The following is a 21,230-nucleotide window of genomic DNA, read 5'->3' on the forward strand; positions in this document are numbered from 1 at the left end:
ATATTGCCTCAGGCAGATTCAGTAAATCAGTGTGAATGTCTGTGGCCACCTGTGTGAGTAATAAGGCAGATTTGGGGAAATGAACACTTATGTAAGGGTGGGTGTTTAATGAATGAAACTATTTTTTTCTGGCAGAGGCTTTTCCAATTTTATAAACTGGTAGTCTAACTAGGTGCTTGCTATGACAGTAGAATCCATTTTGATATCATTAAACAAGCATGAAATATATCTTATTCTAGTTGGATTCTTGAGGATGTACATGATGTTGGGATTCACTGTGATATTTTTATATATGTACATAGGAAAATTATGTCAGATTGATTCCACTGTCTGTCTTTTTTCTATCTCCACCCCCCACCTCCCTATTGTCTTAAGCTACTGAACTTAAATTCTCCACCCTCCCACCCAGGGCTCTGTTGTTTGTATGGTTGATCAGGAAGCTCATGGGACAGAAAGCTTCCAGGGAAGAAGGCTGTTTTGGAGTGGCAGCTATGACTGCTGGGCTCTGGCTCTTGTGCTTTTTAACTTGGTACAGCCTTGGATCTGCTGTCATGTGGCTGTACTAAAGTTAGTCTTTTTTTAAAAAGGGCAATTATTTAGTACCTCAGATTATAGGCTTGTAAGGTAATTATGATTACCAAATGTACCTATTTCCTGTCAGGATAAATTGCTAACCTGATTTTTTTTGGTTGGTATCTACACAAAAGCAGATAGAATTTAGCCATGGTATTTCTTTATTAAACATAAGACAGCTATGTCATTAATGGGTGGTTAGTACAAACATGAGCCTGGGTAGTATTTTTATTGGCTGAGGTGTGTGTGTGTGTGTACATGCATACATGTAGGTGCAATACTTTGTGGCTTTTGTTATCTGATCTCCCTTAAATACTTGTTGCCAAGTAGGTCCTCATGCTCCAGCATAACCTTGTTTTGCACATAATCTCCCAGCCAAAGAGTTTAGATCCACGGTGAGATCAGTGGCTCAGAGTGGAAAAACAAGATAGGCAAGAAACAAAGTTGGCCAGGCTGCCAACAGTAAGGCAGGCAAATCAACATCAGTCTAGAGAGTAGAATTGAACCATGTAGACTACAAGATTTTGTAAATACAGTAGATTTGGGGGAGTTACTGTCACAGTAATGCCTTGACAAATTCAGGATCAGAAGGTTTTAGCAAGGAAAATGTGGGCAGGACTTGTCTCCAAAATTTGGAGAGCATTACTGAACTGTTGTTGTACCAATGCCACCTAGGAACAGTAGGCTGTGTGTTTCACAGCTGTCTAAATCACCTTCCCTCTAGTTAGGACTCAAGTCTTAAAAAGGAACTTAACCAATGTAGCCAGCTGGCCGAGTTAGCAACTAAAAAACCATACAAACACAGAAATACCTTTTTGGGGAGTCAGGGATAGCTCTGAGACTTCAGTTGTCAGCTCCCACACTTGGAAGGCTATTTATCGGGTAAGGACATTCAATAGAAAGTTTCACCTAAATAAGGCAAGGAATTGGGTTTTAAAGAGTGGAGTCTTGGTTGATGGTGTCTTGTGGTCAACAGATTGACATCTTGGCAAGTCACACCCATCTCAGGTGCTGTGTGGGATCACAGGCAGTGTGAGAAAAAAGACACACATGTGTCACACAGCCCCTAAAGGACGTAAAGCCAGACCAGTTCTCTCATATGCTCAAATGCACATAGCTCACACAGCCCATGGATGGCTTGCAACAGACCAACCAGCAAATCTGCTTCCCAAGAAGTTGAAATTGCATATCTAAGGCTAAAGATGGAGAAATGCTTCTAAGTCACTATCACTTCTGACTCCAGGGCCATTATTTCCCATGAAGTCTGTATGTGATGACTTTAGGATTCAACGTCCTTCCTAAGGAAGAAGGCCTAGTGTCTTAGATATGTTCTGAGCCTAAGGAGGAAATTCAAGCTGTAGGGAACCTGACAGGAAGTAAAACATCAAATGTTCCCCTAGAGCAAATATGAAGTCAGGATTTCATTAAGCAACCATTGATAATAGTGGGATTTCAAGCTGGGAAATATTTAACATGTTGCTTTTAGCTATTTCTTTTAATAGTGCTCTGATTCATATTCTCTTTCTTAAGAGATTTTTTTATTTATCTGTGCCCTGTATTTACGAGCACATGTCATACCCAGATCCTTCACTGCCATTGAATGGATGATGCTTCAAAAAGGACAAAAAACTTTTAGAACATTTGTAAGTTCAGATGTTTCAAAAAGTAGCACCTGCAGAAGAAACTGGCAAAAAGGGCTATGTGTCAGTTGGCATTGAATCTGACCCTCCAGGGGGAAAGGAACTCACATCACCTCAGAAGACCTTTTCATTTCTCTTTATCACACAGCCAACCCAAACACCTTTAATAAAAAGCCAGAGAAGGATCCAAGATGGCAGGCTAGAAGGAGGCTTATTCTGTGTTGCTCAGTGACTTGGAATACTTTTTCTCTGCGAGTGATTAGAGGACCCCAACAGCTACTCCCTCGCAGTAATCCTGGCCATGGTTTCCATGCAGGACACCTGGCTGCTGCCCATGCACAGAAACTCTGGCCACCACTGCTTTGTGGACCATAGTGTACCAGTGTGGGGCTTCCCCAGTCACCTCCATCTTGGGACATTGCAACCACTGCCATACTCCCCTACACACAGTTGCTTGTACCTAGGGGCACCGCACAGCCCTCAGCCACAACACTGTATGTCACACAGCTGTATCTCTGAACAGGCCACACACCACCACTGCCCGACCCCACCTGACCAGACACCCTATAGCAAAAGCAACCACTTCCATCTTGGGACATCTTCATTGCCATCTTTAGTTGGGATAACCCCCAGCTTGGAACACCGGCTGGGGCTTAGAAGCAATATCAAAGATAGGTATTGGAATGCTGCAGGGACACTGTAAGCTTATAGGGTAAATATATGCCTTGGACCGCAGTGCAATAAGGGAAGACACAAGAACAACATGAAAAAACAAGGGAAGAAAGTGCCCCAAACAAACCAAGATACTACATCATTAGAATCCATGGCCAGCACAACAGAAGAAATGACAGAGAAGGAGTTTGGATGTACAGAATTTAAATGTTCTATGAATTAAAGGATGATATAAGAGAACAAATACAGGCAGCAAAACATCATTTCAATGTAGAGCTACATAAGCAAATACAGAAAGCAAAAGATTACTTTAATAAGGAGATACTGGTCCTGAAAAAAACCCAAACAGAAATCCTTGAAATGAAAGAAACAATAAACCAAATTAAAAACTCAGTAGAAAGCACCACCTACAGATGAGAACTCTTGGAAGACGGAACCTCAAGATGATGAAGACAAAATATATAATCTTGAAAAGAATGTTGACCACACGGGGAAGATTATAAGAAACCATGAGCAGAATATTCAAGAATTATGGGATAACATCAAAAGGCCAAATTTAAGGGCTGGACTGGGGCTGCGGCTCAGTGGCAGAGCACTTGCCTAACATGTGTGAGGCACTGCGTTCGATCCTCAGCACCAGATAAAAAACAAATTAGTAAAATAGAGATATTGTATCCATCTACATCTAAAAAAATTCTAAAAGAAAAAAGTTTAAGAATTATTGGGATCGAAGAAAACATAGAGTTACAAAGGTATGAACAATCTATTCAGTGAAATGATATCAGAAAAATTTTCAAACATGAAGAATGAATTAGACAATCAAATAAAAGAGGCTTACAGGGCACCAAATGGACAAAATCTCAATAGATTCACACCAAGTTACATTATAATGAAAAGGCCTAGCATATAGAATAAGGAGAGAATTTTAAAAGCCACAAGATAAAAGAATCAGATTACATATAGGGGGAAACCAATTAGGGTCTCTGCCAACTTTTTCAACTCAGACCCTGAAAGCCAGAACATCCTGGAACAACATATACCAAGCTCTGAAAGAAAATGGATGCCAACCAAGAATTGTATAACCAGCAAAATTAAGCTATAGATTTGATGACGAAATAAAAACCTTCCATGATAAACAAAAGTTAAAAGAATTTATAACCTGAAAGCCTGCTCTACAGAACATCCTTGGCAGAATAGTCCATGAGGAGGAAATGAAAAACCACAGTGATGGGCTGGCGTTATGGCTCAGCAGTAGAGCGCTCACCTCGCAAGTGCAAAGTCCTGGATTTGATCCTCAGCACCACATAAAAAATAAATAAAGTATTGTGTCCAATACAACTGAAAAATAAATATTAAAAAAAAACAGTGAAAATCAGCAAAGGGAGGTATTACACTAAAGGGAAAACCAGTCAAAGGAGGAACCAAGTCAAGTTAAATACCAAAAATAAAAATGACTGGGAAAACAAATCATGTCTTCCTGAATGTTAATGGCCTAAACTCACCAATCAAAAGACAAGGACTGGCATATTGGATTAAAAAAAAAAAAAAAGACCCAACAATATGTTCCCTTCAAGAGACTCATCTCATAGGAAAAGACACCCACAGACTGAAGGCAAAAATTGGGAAAAAAAACTTACCACTCACAAGGACTTCAGAAACAAACAGGGGTTTCCAGGCTCTATTTTATTTATTTGTTTTTTATCATATCAAATAAAGCAGACTTTAAGCCAAATTTAATCAAAAGTGATATAGAAGGACATTTCATACTACTTAAGAGAGGCATACATCGGGAGATCCAAAATGGCAGCGGGCGGAGAGGCAGCGCTTTCAATACTTCCACAGTAACGGGGTCAGAGAAACACATCGATACGCTTGGATTCTACTGGTTGAGAGGCTCCTGGCGAAATTCCACTGAAGAGAGACCTGCTGGCAATTGGTAGGATTTTTGGAAGTGACAGTTTGCCCCAGACGAGTGAATCTCCGCCACACAGCGCATCGCAGAGGTCCAGACCCGCCAGCTGCTACCCGTGCGACAAGACTCGGTAACCGCCCTCGACCCGCAGCCCCAGCGCCTGGGCAGCTAGAGACTGCCCGCCCACCAGCAACCACGTGGCAAGATGCCAAGGTGCAGCGCGGGGACTCTAGGAAGAGATCTCTAGCCAGGCCTTCATGAAGTAGCGAACCGGGAGCTGAAACCAACCAGAGACAGACCAGTCCCACCCCTCCCTTCAGACACTCCGGCAAGGAGCCTGGAGCCCACCATAGCAGAGAGATGACGTCACCGGAGTTTGGCCCATGGAATTCCTTCCCAGCGGAATCCACTTTAGCAGATATGTGACTCCAATCCCCTCTAGATACAAGCAGCCAGGAAACCTTGGGAATCTCCCTGGGGGCATGTCTGTAGGGAAGCAAAGGGGATTCCCTATCCCCAACTCCCCTTACCACCAGCGGCAACACCCAAGGTCTTAGACGCCAGTTTCCAGGGGCATGCCGACCGAAGGGGTCCAGAAAAATTAAAACTATTGGTCCCCAGATCACCGCACCACAGCACTGGGGCTTAGATGAATGACGGAGAGAGCGCTCAGTCGTTCGGGAAATAGACACACGGTGGGGCTGCAAGTGTAACCGGTTCTTTGGGGAACCGCCTCCGGTGAACAGGACCTGGCTGGCTGGCTGGCAGGAGGAAGGGGGGGATGGGCCGGAGAAGTGAAACGACTCTGGACTAACAGGACTGAGAGACTCTCAGGAGCCGCCTTACAGGGATTGCTATCGGCACGTAAAGGGCAGAAGCTTGGCGCGGATGGAACAGCTCTGCCTACTAGAAGAGAAGAAAATGGATCTCTATGACTTCAATTTTTTTTTCTTCTCTTTTTTTTCTCTCTTTGTTCTTTTCTCCCCTTTTCCTTCTTTCTTTCTTTCCTGTTTCAAGTTTTATTGTTCTTTCCATTCTCCTCTAATCTCTCTCTCTCTCTCCTTCTTTCTTTTTAAGAGCACCTTCCTTCCCCTACCCGCAACGTTCATCCCAAGCATTATGTCTTCCATTACGTGTAATTGTCTAAATGCAAATAGGTGAATGTTTCGGGGCTGTCTATAGGGCTCCTAAATACCTAGCTACTACCAACACCCTGATCCAATCGCCTGTTAGTATCCCCCTTCAGTAGAGCAATCTTCTAAAGTAGCTAAGACATACTAACCCTCATACCATCATAGCACCTAACCTAAACATAAAGTCCTAAGAACAAACAACAAATCACAACATGCATACAGAATCCAGAAGCCTTTTATGAATTGAATGAATCAGCTTTAAAGTACAATAAAGCCCAACATTTCGAGGCATAGTCTACCAGCACATAGGAGAGAGAACAGAGATATGCAAAATCAAAACAAATTTATAGGAGAGAGCAGAAACACAGCAGTCAAACAGAGTTGAAAAGTAACGTGAACAACATGAAAAAACAAGGGAAAAAAGGATTACAAACAATGCAGGACAACGTAAATCTACAGGAGGACCTAGAAGCATCAGAAACATGGACAGGGAAAGAACTCAAGGCATACCTAACTCAGATGGAACGGAATGTTAGAGAAGACATGGGACAGCAAGTCCAAGCAATGAAAGTATATTTTGAAAGTGAATTAAACAAATTCAAATGGCAAAGAATGAGCTTTACCAGGAGATAGAGATTTTTTTTAAAAAATCAAACAGTAATTCTAGAAATGCAGGAAACCATAAACCAAATTAAAAACTCAAACGAGAATATTACAAATAGACTAGATCAAGTAGAAGTCAGAATATCAGATAATGAAGACAAAGTTTATCAACTTGAAAAGAATATAGTCAACACAGAAAGGATGCTTAAATCTCAGAGCAATCTATTCAAGAGATATGGGATGTCATAAAAAAACCAAACCTGAGAGTCATTGGGATAGAAGAAGGTACAGAGGTTCAAACCAAAGGAATGGACAACCTATTAAATGAAATAATCCTAGAAAACTTCCCAGAGATGAAAGATGGAATGGATTGCCAAATCCTGGAAGCCTACAGGACCCCAAACATTTAAAACCGTAATAGACCAACTCCAAGACATACAATTATGAAGGTAGCCAACATACAGAACAAGGAGAGAATGTTAAAAGCTATGAGAAAAAGGAGGCAGATTACATTCAGGGGTAAACCAACTAGGTTAAAGACTGATTTTTTATCACAGACTTTGAAAGCGAGAAGATCCTGGAACAACGTATTTCAAACGCTGAAAAATAATGGATTCCAACCAAGAATACTGTATCCAGCAAAATTAAGCTCCAGATTTGACAATGAAATTAAAATATTTCACGATAAACAAAAGCTAAAAGAATTCGCAGCCATAAAACCAGCACTGTAAAGCATTTTGAGCAAAATACTACAAGAAGAGGAATTGAAAAATAACGCCAAAAACTAACAGTGGGAGGTATCTCAGTAAAGGGGGAGAAAAATAACCAAAGAGGAAAAACTAGCCAAACTAAAATAAATAAATAAATAAACATGACTGGAAGTACAAACCATATTTCAATTTTAACCTTAAATGTTAATGGCCTAAATTCACCAATCAAGAGACATAGGCTAGTAATCTGGATTAAAAAAACAAATCCAACAATATTTTGCCTTCAGGAGACTCATATGATAGGAAAAGACATACACAGGCTGAAGGTAAAAGGTTGGGAAAAATCATACCACTCACATGGCCCTCGGAAGCAAGCAGGAGTGGCCATACTCATATAGAATAAAATCAACTTCAAACCTAAGTTAATCAAAAGGGATAAAGAAGGACACTATATACTGTTAAAAGGAACCATCCACCAACAAGACATAACAATTGTCAATTTGTATGCACCAAACAATGGTGCTGCAACGTTCATAAAACAAACTCTCCTCAAGTTCAAGAGTCAAATAGACCACAACACAATAATTATGGGTGACTTCAACACACCACTCTCGCCATTAGACAGATCCTCTAGACAAAAGCTGAATAAAGAAACTATAGAACTCAACAGCACAATCAATAACCTAGACTTAACCGACATATAGAATATATCAACCGTCATCAAGTGGACACACGTTCTTCTCAGCAGCACATGGATCCTACTCAAAGATAGACCATATATTATGCCATAGGGCAACTATTAGTAAATATAAAGGCGTGGAGATAATACCATGCAAATATCTGATCATAATGGAATGAAACTGGAAATCAATGATAAAAAAGGAAGGAAAAATCCTGCATCACCTGGAAAATGAACAATGTTACTGAATGATCAATGGGTTACAGAAGACATAAAGGAGGAAATAAAAAAATTCTTAGAGATAAATGACAATACAGACACAACATACCAGAAGCTATGGGACACAATGAAAGCAGTTTTAAGAGGGAAATTCATTTCCTGGAGTTCATTCCTCAAAAAAAGAAAAAACCAACAAATAAATGAAATCACACTACACCTCAAAACCCTAGAAAAGGAAGAACAAAACAATAGCAAATGTAATAGAAGACAATAAATAATTAAAATCAGAGCAGAAATCAACGAAATTGAAACAACAAAAAAAAATTGAAAAAATTGATAAAACTAAAAGTTGGTTCTTTGAAAAAATAAATAAGATCGACAGACCCTTAGCCATGCTGACGAAGAGGAGAGAGAACTCAAATTACTAACATACGGGATGAAAAAGGCAATATCACAACAGACACTACAGAAATACAGAAAATAATTAGAAAGTATTTTGAAACCCTATATTGCAATAAAATAGAAGATAGTGAAGATATCAATAAATTTCTTAAGTCATACGATCTGCCCAGATTGAGTCAGGAAGACACACACAATTTAAACAGACCAATAACAAAGGAAGAAATAGAAGAAGCCATCAAAAGACTACCAACCAAGAAAAACCCTGGACCGGATGGGTATACAGTGGAGTTTTACAAAACCTTCAAAGAAGAATTAATACCAATACTTTTCAAGCTGTTTCAAGAAATAGAAAAAGAAGGAGCTCTTCCAAATTCATTCTGTGAGGCCAACATCACCCTGATCCTGAAACCAGACAAAGACACTTCAAAGAGAGAAAACTACAGACCAATATCTCTGATGAACTTAGATGCAAAAATTCTCAATAAAATCCTGGTGAATCAAATACAAAAGTATATCAAAAAAATTGTGCACCATGATCAAGTAGGATTCATCCCTGGGATGCAAGGCTGGTTCAATATACGGAAATCAGTAAATTATTCACCACATCAATAGACTTAAAGATAAGAACCATATGATCATCTAGATAGATTCAGAAAAAGCATTCGACAAAGTACAGCATCCCTTTATGTTCAAAACACTAGAAAAACTAGGGATAACAGGAACTTACCTCAACATTGTAAAAGCTATATGTGCTAAGCCTCAGGCTAGCATCATCCTAAATGGAGAAAAACTGAAGGCATTCCCTCTAAAATCTGGAACAAGACAGGGATGCCCTCTCTCACCACTTCTATTCAATTTAGTTCTTGAAATACTAGCCAGAGCAATTAGACAGACAAAAGAAATTAAAGGCATAAAAATAGGAAAAGAAGAACTTAAATTATCACTATTTGCAGATGATATGATAATATATCTAACAGACCCAAAAGGGTCTACAAAGAAACTGCTAGAGTTAACAAATGAATTCAGCAAAGTGGCAGGATATAAAATCAACACGCATAAATCAAAGGCATTCCTGTATATCAGCAACAAATCTTCTGAAATGGAAATGAGGAAAACCACTCCATTCACAATATCCTCAAAGAGAATAATATACTTGGGAATCAACCTAACAAAACAGGTGAAAGATTTATACAGTGAAAACTACAGAACCCTAAAGAGAGAGATAGAAGAAGATCTTAGAAGATGGGAAAATGTACCCTGTTCATGGATCGGCCAAACTAACATCATCAAAATGGCAATATTACCCAGAGTTCTCTACAGGTTTAATGCGATGCCAATCAAAATCCCAACGGCATTTCTTGTAGAAATAGATAAAGCAATTATGAAATTCATATGGAAAAACAAAAGACCCAGAATAGCAAAAGCAATTCTAAGCAGGAAGTGTGAATCTGGAGGTATAGCGATCCCAGATTTCAAACTGTACTACAGAGCAATAGTAACAAAAACAGCATGGTACTGGTATCAAAACAGGCAGGTGGACCAATGGTACAGAATAGAGGACACAGAAACTAATCCACAAAACTACAACTATCTTATATTTGATAAAGGGGCTAAAAGCATGCAGTGGAGGAAGGATAGCATCTTCAACAAATGGTGTTGGGAAAACTGGAAATCCACATGCAACAAAATGAAGCTGAACCCCTTTCTCTCACCATGCACAAAAGTTAACTCAAAATGGATCAAAGAGCTTGATAGCAAATCAGAGACTCTGCACCTGATAGAAGAAAAAGTTGGCTCCGATCTACATATTATGGGGTCGGGCTCCAAATTCCTTAATAGGACGCCCATAGCACAAGAGTTAATAACAAGAATAAACAAATGAGACTTACTTAAACTAAAAAGTTTTTTCTCAGCAAGAGAAACAATAAGAGAGGTAAATAGGGAGCCTACATCATGGGAAAAAATTTTTACTCCTCACACTTCAGATAGAGCCCTAATATCCAGAGTATACAAAGAACTCAAAAAATTAAACAATAAGATAACAAATAACCCAATCAACAAATGGGCCAAGGACCTGAACAGACACTTCTCAGAGGAGGACACACAATCAATCAACAAGTACATGAAAAAATGCTCACCATCTCTAGCAGTCAGAGAAATGCAAATCAAAACCACCCTAAGATACCATCTCACTCCAGTAAGATTGGCAGCCATTATGAAGTCAAACAACAATAAGTGCTGGCAAGGATGTGGGGAAAAGGGTACACTTGTACATTGCTGGTGGGACTGCAAATTGGTGAGGCCAATTTGGAAAGCAGTATGGAGATTCCTGGGAAAGCTGGGAATGGAACCACCATTTGACCCAGCTATCGCCCTTCTCGGACTATTCCCTGAGGATCTTAAAAGAGCGTACTGTAGGGATACTGCCACATCAATGACCATAGCAGCACAATTCACAATAGTTAGACTGTGGAACCAACCTAGATGCCCTTCAATAGATGAATGGATAAAAAAAATGTGGCATTTATACACAATGGAGTATCACACAGCACTAAAAAATGACAAAATCATAGAATTTGGAGGGAAATGGATGGCATTAGAGCACATTATGCTAAGGGAAGCTAGCCAATCCTTAAAAAACAAATGCCAAATGTCTTCTTTGATATAAGGAGAGCAACTAAGAACAGAACAGGGAGGAAGAGCATGAGGAAAAGATTAACATTAAACAGAGACAAGTGGGGGGAGGGAAAGGCAGAGAGAAGGGAAATCGTATGGAAATGGAAGGAGACCCTCAATGTTACACAAAATTACATATAAGAGGTTGTGAGGGGAAAGGGGGTGGGAAACAAGGGAGAGAATTGAACAACAGCAGATGAGGTAGAGAGGGAAGATGGGAGGGGAGGGGAGGGGGGATAGTAGGGGATAGGAAAGGTAGCAGAATACAACAGTCACTAATATGGCATTATGTAAAAACGTGAATGTGTAACCGATGTGATTCTGCAATTTGTATTTGGGGTAAAAATGGGCGTTCATAACCCCCTTGAATCAAATGTATGAAAGATGATACGTCATGAGCTTTGTAATGTTTTAAACAACCAATTAAAAAAAAGAGAGAAGCATACTTCATCAACAAGATATGGCAATAATAAATATATATTCCCCAAACAGTGTAGCATATACATTCATCAAACTCTTCTCAAGTTCAACAGTTAAATAGACCACAACACAATAATACTGGGTGACTTTAACACACTTCTTTCACCACTGGATAGATCTTTCAAACAAAAGCTAAACAAAGAAACTAAAGAACTCAAAAGTATAATTGATAACTTAGACATAGATAGAATATTTCATCCATCAATGAGTGAATACAGTTTCTTCTCAGCAGCACATGGATCCTTTTCTAAAATAGATCATATATTATGCCACAAAGCAACTCTTAGCAAATACAAAAATGTAATGATACTACCCTACATTCTATCAGATCATAATGGAATGAAATTAGAAATCATTGATAAAATAAAAAATAGAAGATACTCCAACACCTGAAGACTAAATAATATGCTATTGAATGAACAATTGGTTGCAAAAGACATCAAAAAGGATTAAAAAACTTCTTAGAGGTGAATGAGAACATAGATAACAATGTATCAAAATCTCTGGGAAACTGTGAAGACAGTGCTAAGAGGAAAGTTCATTGCATGGAGTTCATTCCTTGAAAGAAGAAAAAGTCAGTAAATAAATGACCTAACACCACATCTCAAAGACCTAGAAAAAGAAGAACAAATCAACACCAAAAGCAGAAGAAGACAAGAAATAATTAAAATCAGAGCTGAAATCAATGAAACTGAAGCAAAAGAAACAATTTAAAAAATTGACAAAACATAAATTTGGTTCTTTGTAAAAAATAAATAAAATTGATAAGCCCTTAGCCATGCTAATGAAGAGAAGGAGAGAAAACTCAAATTACTAAACTCTGTGATCAAAAAGGAAATATCATGATGGACACTACAGAAATGCAGAAGATAATTAGAAATTTTTTTTTTAAATTTGTACTTCAATAAAATAGAAAATATCAAAGGCATCTACAGATTAGAGTATTTGATTTATGCAAACTGAATCAGGATGATATATACAAGTTAAACAGATCAGTTTCAACCAATTAAATAGAAGACACTGTCAGAAGTCTACCAACGAAGAAAAGCTCAGGACCAGATGGATACACAGCTGAGTTCTACAAGACCTTCAAAGAAGAACTAATACCAGTACTCCTCAGATCATCTCATGAAATAGAAAAAGAGGGAACACTTCCAAACTCATTCTCTAGGCCAATATTACCCTGATTCCAAAATCAGACAAAGACACATCAGAGAAAGAAAACTTCAGACCAATATCTCTAATGAACATAGATGTAAAAATTCTCAATAAAATTCTGGCAAATTGAATACAAAAACATCAAAAAGATAATGCAGCACGATCAAGTGGGGTTCATCCCAGGGATGTAAGGTTAGTTCAACATACAGAAATAAATACATGCCTTCAATAGACACTTAAAGATAAGAATCATATGATCATCAAAATAGATGCAGGAAAAACATTCGACAAAATACAGCACCCCTTTGTGTTCAAAACACTAGAAGAACTAGGGGTAACAGGAACATATCTCCAGGCCAACATCGTTCTAAATGGAGAAAAGTTGAAAGCATTGCTTCCGAAAACTGGAACAAGACAGGGATGCCCTCCTTCATCACCTCTCTTTAACATCATTCTTGGAACTCTAGCCAGAGGAATTAAATGAAAGAAATTAAAGGGACATGGATAGGAAAAGAAGAACTCAAACTATCACTATTTACCAATGATATGATTCTATACCTTGAAGATCCAAAAAACTTCATCAGAAAACTTCTAGAACTAATTAATGAATTCAGCCAAGAATCAGGATATAAAATCAATACCCATAAATCAAAGGCATTTCTGTACATCAGTGACAAATCCTCTGAAAGAGAAACTAGGAAAACAACCCTATTTACAGTAGCCTCAAAAAAATTAAATACTTGGGAATCAGCTTAACAAAAGAGGTGAAAGACCTCTACAATGAGAATTATAGAATGCTAAAGAAAGAAATTAAAGAAGACCTTAGAAGATAGAAAGATCTCCCTTGTTCATGGATAAGTAGAATTAATATTGTCAAAATGACCGTACTACCAAAAGCACTATACAGATTTAATGCAATTCCAATCAAATCTTAATGACATTCCTCATAGAAATAGAAAAAGCAATCATGAAATTTATCTGGAAAAATAAGAGACCCAGAATAGCCAAAGCAATCCTTAGCAAGAAGTGTGAAATGGGTGGCATCACTATCCCAGACCTTAAACTATACTACAGAGCAACAGTAACAAAAACAGCATGATAGTGGCTCCAAAATAGACTTGTAGACCAGTGATACAGAATAGAGGACACTGAGACAAACCCTCACATAAATACAGATGTCTCATGCTAGACAAAGACACCAAAACCATATATTGGAGGAAGGATAGCCTCCAATATATTATGGGCTGGAGTTGTGTTTCAGCAGTAGAGCACTCGCCTGACTCGTGTGAGACCCTGGATTCAATCCTCAGCACCACAGAAAAAAAATAAATAATTGAAATAAAGGTATTGCGTCCAACTACAACTAAAAGATAAAATATTTTTTTTAAAAAGCCTCTTCAACAAATGGTGCTGGGAAAATTAGAAATCCATATGCAGCAAAATGAAACAAAGGTCCTATCTCTCACCATGCACAAAACTCAACTCAAACTGGATCAAGGACTAGGAATCAAACCAGAGACCCTTCGCCTAATAGAAGTAAAAGTAGGCTTAAATCTTCATCATGTCTGATTAGGCCCTGTCTTCCTTAACAAGACTCCTATAGTGCAAGGAATAATATCAGGAATCAATAAATGGGTTGAATTCAAACTGAAAAGCTTCTTAGCAAAAGAATCAGTGAGGTGAAGAGAGCCTACAGAATGTGAGCAGATTTTTACCACACGCACATCAGGTAGAGCACTAATCTTTAGGATATATAAAGTACTCATGTATGAAGACATAAATGGTGTGACTCTACCAGAGACATGAAAAATTGTGCTCTATATGTGTACTATGAATTGAAATGCTTCATGTATAACTAATTAGAATAAATAAATAAATATTTTGAAAAGCTGCCAGAGGCATCTCACTCATATTTTTAAAAGCAAACAAAAAACCTCAGACTTGTCAAGTAAACATACAAATTATGTCTAGATTGGGGAATCGTGTAGATTGAAGAGTGGAGCGTGAATACCTGTGAGCCCGTTGAAGTGCTTCTTCAGTGTAACCTTCCTGGGTTCAGATGCACTTAGTGGTTAGGATGCAGCTGTTGTCTCTGACCCATGGCTGGCCACAGGGCATAGCCTGCATAGGTGCAAGTTTATGTGTACTGTTCCCTTGAACTCAGGTGTCTCAGTGTAAGCTAAGTAAAAGTAAATCTTGTCATTAATTAAAGTACTTTCTAAAATGTTTTTAGATCTCAAAGACAGAATTAGATTGGTTCCTCCAAGATTTGGAAAGAGAAATTAAAAAATGGCAACAAGAGAAAAAAGAAATCCAAGAAAGATTAAAAGCACTGAAGAAGAAAATTAAAAAAGTTTTAAATACAAGTGAAATGTAAGTAACAATAGAAATCAATAATCCTTGCTTTTTTTAATATTATGGGATTTTTTTATTATTTTCACCTTTTTATGTTAAATTTCAAACTGTATCAAGGTAAAATTGATAGGTACTGTTTTCACAGTATTTTTATCTCATTTTAAAAAGCATCCATTGAGATCTCATCTAAAACTATTTCAAACTTATAGTTTCAAATTAATTTTGTAAAAGTGAGAATGGATTGGGCCTGAGAATCAACAAGGGAATTGATGTCCTGTTCATATGAACGCCATGAACACCATTCTCACTATGAACATTACCTTTGACCTTCTTTTCCCTCATTGGTAAAATTAGGGGGCTGATTACATCTAAGGTTCTTTCCAGCACTAAAATTCTGTAATGATTACTTCACTCATACTTTTATTATGGATCTGTAAATTATTAGAATTTGGTCTTATTAATATGAAGAATTTGCTAGAGTATAGATCCTGAGCATAAGAGGGCCAAGTGTGTTTTTTTATGTCCCCTGTGATCCATTCCTAACCTCCTGCTCTAAACAGTGAGTGTTGTCATGTGATTCCTCAGCTTATCCACTGTGGTGTAACGAACATTCAAAGTCAGTAGCTAAAGTTGATAGCCATTTTATTTGCTCATGTTCCTACAATCTGGATTGAGTTCAGCTAGACCATTATTCTTCTGGGATGGCAGTTAAACTGGCTATTATTGGGAACGTGGGGGGTTTATCAAGTACAAGTAACTAAATAGGAATATTAGGAGAGCATGAAAGTGGCAGAATCTGCCTGGTTTAGGCATCGCTTAAGTCAGAGGCTTTCACATTGTGTCTGAAGGGTTATCAGAGAGTGTGGGTGCATATTATAATTTCACTCCAAGTCTTGTTAAGGAGGAGGAGGCTGGTTGCATTTTGACTGAGAGTCCATGTGTTCTAATCTAAATGAAAAACCCTGATGATGATGTCTCATTACCTGTGCTTCCTCGGGTTGAAACCACCTGAGGCATGCATCTTGGACCAAGGTAGTGATTTACCAGTAATTGGGTGACTTAGAGTGAAGAAGAAGATGATTTGTTCTCCAAGTATAAAGGAAAATTTCCCACAAGGAAAATGACCCCCAAATTCTTGCTTAATTGGAAAGATAAATTTAAAAATGGCAACAAGAGAAAAAAAGAAATCCAAGAAAGATTAAAAGCACTGAAGAAGAAAATTAAATGAGATACTAGAAGATGATTAGATTAGAATTAGAAGATACTAGAAGTGAAACAAAATATAGAAACAAAAAAATTTAAGAATGCTGTGTCTAGATATGCTTTCCTGTGTAAAGTTGTATTGAAAAAAATCTGAAAATTAATTAAAATTTGGTGACTATGCTTTTATAGGTCTACCCCGAAAAATGATGGGATGGATAACAAACCTGAATTACATCTGGATCAATCCCTTGAAATCAGGCAAAGGAAATTTAAATTTATTTTTAGTACCTTCTTACACTTTTACTATCAGAAGCACAAGTATTCTAAGACTTCTAAATCTGTTGCTCCTCCCCTGCCCCGGTTTCTTTTAAATAATTATGTATCTTTTATTTTTAAACTAATGTTTAAGTGTATTTTTGAAGTATTTTGATTTTACTAGATTTCTGCTTTTATTTTATGTCAGTATAAAAAATATTGTTGTCAATCATTCCTTTTATTTTCTTGAATTGATTGAAACTAAAAATGTGTTTTAAAAACTTTTATTTTGGACTAGGGGTGTAGCTCAGTGGTAGAAGCACTTACTTAGCAAGTATGAAGGCCTGGGTTCTGTCCCTGCATCACAGAAAAACTTCTTGTATGTTACTCAGCTATAGAATGATAGTTTCTTACATTGTTAGTCTGTAATTATATGTTTATTAAAAATTGTTGCTGGGCATGGTAGCACACACCTGTAATCCCAGTGGCTCGGGAGGCTGAGGCAGGAGGATCATGAGTTCAAAGCTAGCCTCAGCAATGGGGAGGTGCTAAGCAAATCAGTGAGACCTTGTCACTAAATAAAATATAAAATAGGGTTGGGAATGTAGCTCAGTGGTAAAGTGCTTCTGGGTTCAATCCCCAATACCAAAAAAAAAATAAATAATTAAAAAAAATTTTTTTAATTATAAAGCTGCAAAAAATTTCCTTGTAATCTTTATTAATTGTCCTTATATGTTTTCACATACTTGTGATCAATGTATTAGTAGTAAGCAGTCACATTTTGCTTTTCTCATTTAATATTGTTTCACATGCACATTTCTATTCCCATCATGGTCCACAGTCATCTTTTTTAGCCACCACTTTCACTGACACTTTTTAGCTGTTACAAAAATATGGCCATGATCAGTTTTGTACAGATCACTTTATTCTTTAGGATCATTTCCTTGTGTGAGAATAGAATTTCTGGCTGGTGAAGAAAGTTTTGTAAAGTTTATCAAAGTAGCCAGATTATACTCTACCTACCTTCATAAAACTAGTGAACTGTACAGAGTCTTCGCTTCTTTCTCAGCGTTCCTACCAAATACTCATTTCTTCTTTTGATCATTCATGAAGTTCAGAGAATGCATACGAATCTGTATGTTGTGTGGTAAAATATGAGGCAGGCAGTTACTCTAGAAAATGTAGAAAGCTGTCCTGAAACCTTTGTATTACTCCCTAGATTTGTTTTAAAGTTTTTTTTCTTTTAACATTTGCAGTAATACATTTACAAATGAGAAGATGAAAATAGAAGAATGTATAAAGAAAGGAAAAGAGCATTATGAAGAGAGTCATCAGAGAGCCATGGCTGCAGAGGTGAGGTTATGACTGCTGGATGGAAGGGTTTCATTTGTTTACTGTTGGGTCTCTTTAATTACATGTGAGGCATAACTGTATTACTGGCAAGTATGGAGGTTAGGGTTATCCTATTACTCATAATCCTTTTTCCCTAAAATATCCACTCTTTTTCCTTGGCTATTCCTTTCTAATTTTTATACATGCTTTGTTACATAGATGTACTCATAATGTACATCAGATTTTGTAACCTGTTTTCCTTGACAGTATAATTCAGTCATTTCCCATACTCTACATTTTGCATAGCTTCATATTTAATCAAGTGATATAAAAATGTAGGCAACCATAAAACATTTGCCAGTTCTTAAAAAGCAAATGAAAATAACCTCCTTATTAAGAATATATTCCTCCCTCCCCCTAAAAGAATATATACCAACGTCATTGTACTATTTGAGAAACTACTGAGACAAAAATGAAAAGACAACATCTGGCTTTATTTTTATTTTATGTATGTTTTCCTAGCCTGTCTTAAGAACATCAAGCTATCTGAGAAACAAATGATAAGTATTGGTATATGTATCTATGATTATTCTGGGAAAATAAAAAAACAATTAACTTATGTAGTCTGCAAATATTAGACCTTTCAATTAAATATAGACCCTTGTTACTGCTTCTGGGGAAAGAGTGAAAGTACAAATACTTTGTGGGCCCTACCCCAGTGTCTGTATTCCTAAATTTGTTTGATTCACATTTATCACTGCTTGGCAAGCCAATTTGCCTGGAGGGTCCTGTCAAGGTTGAGAACTGAATTAAAATGAGACTATTTTACATCTCCTGCAGTGATTTTTGCAAAAATGGCAAGTTGACTAAGGGGAAGTCCAAAAGTTTGAAAGCATTCCCCAAAGGCTGTTTGTGTTAATGCTGAAACAACTTCTTAGAGGCTTTTTGGTTGGGAAGGTACAGCCTCGGGTTTTATTCCGTGGGTCCCTGGGCCCTTCCTCACCATGGGCCAGGACTATAGATAACACCATTCCATAGTTGCATGCAATTAACCTGGCTCTGTTTTGTCTATGGTTTAAGCAGAAAGCCATATACAGTTTCATATCCACAAGAATGATCCTGAAGCACAGAATTTTAGTGTCATTTTGTTATTCTGTTTTCACATCCCAAAGTTTTAATTTGTGTTTGCCTGGGAAAATGACATAATCAAGTTCTGCTGTTCCTGTCATCAGATCTTACTTAAGGAAAAAATGGTTTGGAATGTTTAAGTTTTAACTCTTAAAATAGTTTCAGGATTTCATTTGTAAAATACTTAAGATATCCTCTAATCTACTGGCAGGTATCTGTGCTGGAAAACTGGAAGGAGAGTGAAGTGTTTAAGTTACAGGTCATGGCATCACAAGCAGAAGCCTATCTTAAGAACCTCAAGCTGACAAGCAGGTAGTGTGGCTTCCCAGGTGTTCTTCCCAGCATGTCATTTAGAAAACACAAGTTAAACGTACTTGGAAAAACTTTTAAAAAATATTAGCATCATTATATTTTTAGTAGTTACCCAATTGGTACATGTTCAATTGTAGAAAAAAATCAAAACATACAAACAAAAATGATTTTTATAAATTATTCATAATTCCAAATGGAGATAAAACTAATTAATATTTTAGAATAAATTCATTTACATATTTAGGGAAAAGTGAATGTTTACTCCTTTTTTTCCCCCACTAGGTAGTGTATAGGAAACTTTTTTCATTCTGAAATGAAGTCGGTTTCTTGAAAATCAGTTCTCCAGCCTGATTTTAAAAGGTTGAATGGTGTTCCAGCATGTAGCATGTCAGGATTATCAAGTGGGATATTTGTTTGCAAATTTTTTTAAATATAAGCTGCACTCCAGTGAGCATTCCTACATCTAAGTGTTTTTGAACCTTATTAGTCATTTCCACGCAAAAACTTTCTGAACAAAAATAGTATTTTCAGAGCTTTTTAAACTTTTTGCTCAGTGGCTTTTCATAATAACTGTTAGTTATTAATGACTGAGTGTAGGAAAGTTATTATGAAGGACTTTAAGATTCACACATGTAAATTTTTGAAATTCTTCATAATTTTTATCTGTTGTTGTTTGTTTTCCTTTGTTTTTAGAATCCTAGAGGATTGTCTTTAGTCTGACATTTAGCTGCTTTCTATGTGGTGTTTTCCCCCCTTGGATTTGGTTTTGTTTGTTGTTTTTTAATGCTGGGGATGGAACCCAGGGCCACCTCCATGCTAGGCAAGTGCTCCACCACTGAGCTGCACCTCTAGGCCTCTGTGTTTGCACACGTGGGATTACTCTTCATCTGGTTTTTGTTATCATGTTCAGGTTTTCATATTTAATCCCAGATTTTTCATTCTTCCTAGTGCTTGCTTTTTTATTTGAATTTCAAACCCTCATAATTGAACCAGACATTGACTAGAAGAGTTATAGAATGGTACATATAGTATACTACACTGTAGTATATAGTATCCTTTATTTTTATCCTTTATTTTCAAGATTTTTTTTTTTTTTTTTTTTTTTTTACTGGAAGACTTTTCTAATCAAAGGTGAACTGACATGCAGATTCAGATTACAGAAGTAGTACAGCTGAGGTTGAGATCAGCTAGTGTTCAGAAACTAAGTAATTCCCATAGGCTATGGATTGTGTCTTATCTGAAAAACAAAGACACTCAGACCTTATTTTATCCAGTAGTATTGACTTTCTTCCATTAAGCCTTAGGCATATGTAGATTCTTGGGTATGCTATGCTGATTACTGATCCCACCAAAGGATAGCAAAGGAGAAAAGTGGGGAAGGAGACCATTCTGAGTCTTCTTTGTAAGATGTAAAGAGAACTGACACAATTACAGATTGAAAGGAGTGTTGAGGCTCTAAATTGGGAGTAGGATGTTTGTCACTGTGTGTGTGTGTGTGTGTGTAGTTGTAGATGGACAGTATGCCTTTATTTTATATTATTTTTATGTGGTGATAAGGATTTAACCCAGTGCCTTACCCATGCCAGGCGAACACTCTGCTTCTGAGCTACAGCCCCAGCCCCTTGTTTGTCACTTTAGATAGACCAGATTTATAAAGTTCTGAGGTTGTAAATTTATCTTAATCTCTAAGGCTGCATTCTTTAGTTTTACTGTTAGACAGGGATTTAGGTTTTATTGCAATTTTTGGAATATTCCAGGCTGACTAAAATTTTTAAAATGCAAATGTAG

At 37.3% G+C, this 21,230-nt stretch overlaps 1 protein-coding gene across 14 annotated transcripts in view; it reads left to right on the top strand.

Moving 5' to 3' along the window:
- Ttc3 (tetratricopeptide repeat domain 3) overlaps nucleotides 1–21,230 on the top strand; it is a 119,355-nt gene that overhangs the window by 85,541 nt on the left and 12,584 nt on the right. For 13 of the 14 annotated variants that reach the window (XR_013437028.1, XM_078044637.1, XM_078044640.1 and 10 more), the window contains 4 exons: nucleotides 15,091–15,230; nucleotides 16,605–16,673; nucleotides 17,927–18,023; nucleotides 19,342–19,442. Coding sequence is in view for 13 of the 14 variants with exons in the window: in XM_078044637.1 (XP_077900763.1) it covers nucleotides 15,091–15,230; nucleotides 16,605–16,673; nucleotides 17,927–18,023; nucleotides 19,342–19,442 (407 nt within the window). In the remaining variant the exon portion in view is untranslated. Of the gene's footprint in view, nucleotides 1–15,090; nucleotides 15,231–16,604; nucleotides 16,674–17,926; nucleotides 18,024–18,524; nucleotides 19,258–19,341; nucleotides 19,443–21,230 lie in introns of those variants that run through there. The other variant, XM_078044635.1, reaches the window with a different exon arrangement.

This window comes from Ictidomys tridecemlineatus, chromosome 3 (assembly GCF_052094955.1).
Source record: "Ictidomys tridecemlineatus isolate mIctTri1 chromosome 3, mIctTri1.hap1, whole genome shotgun sequence".
Lineage (NCBI taxonomy): Eukaryota > Metazoa > Chordata > Mammalia > Rodentia > Sciuridae > Ictidomys > Ictidomys tridecemlineatus.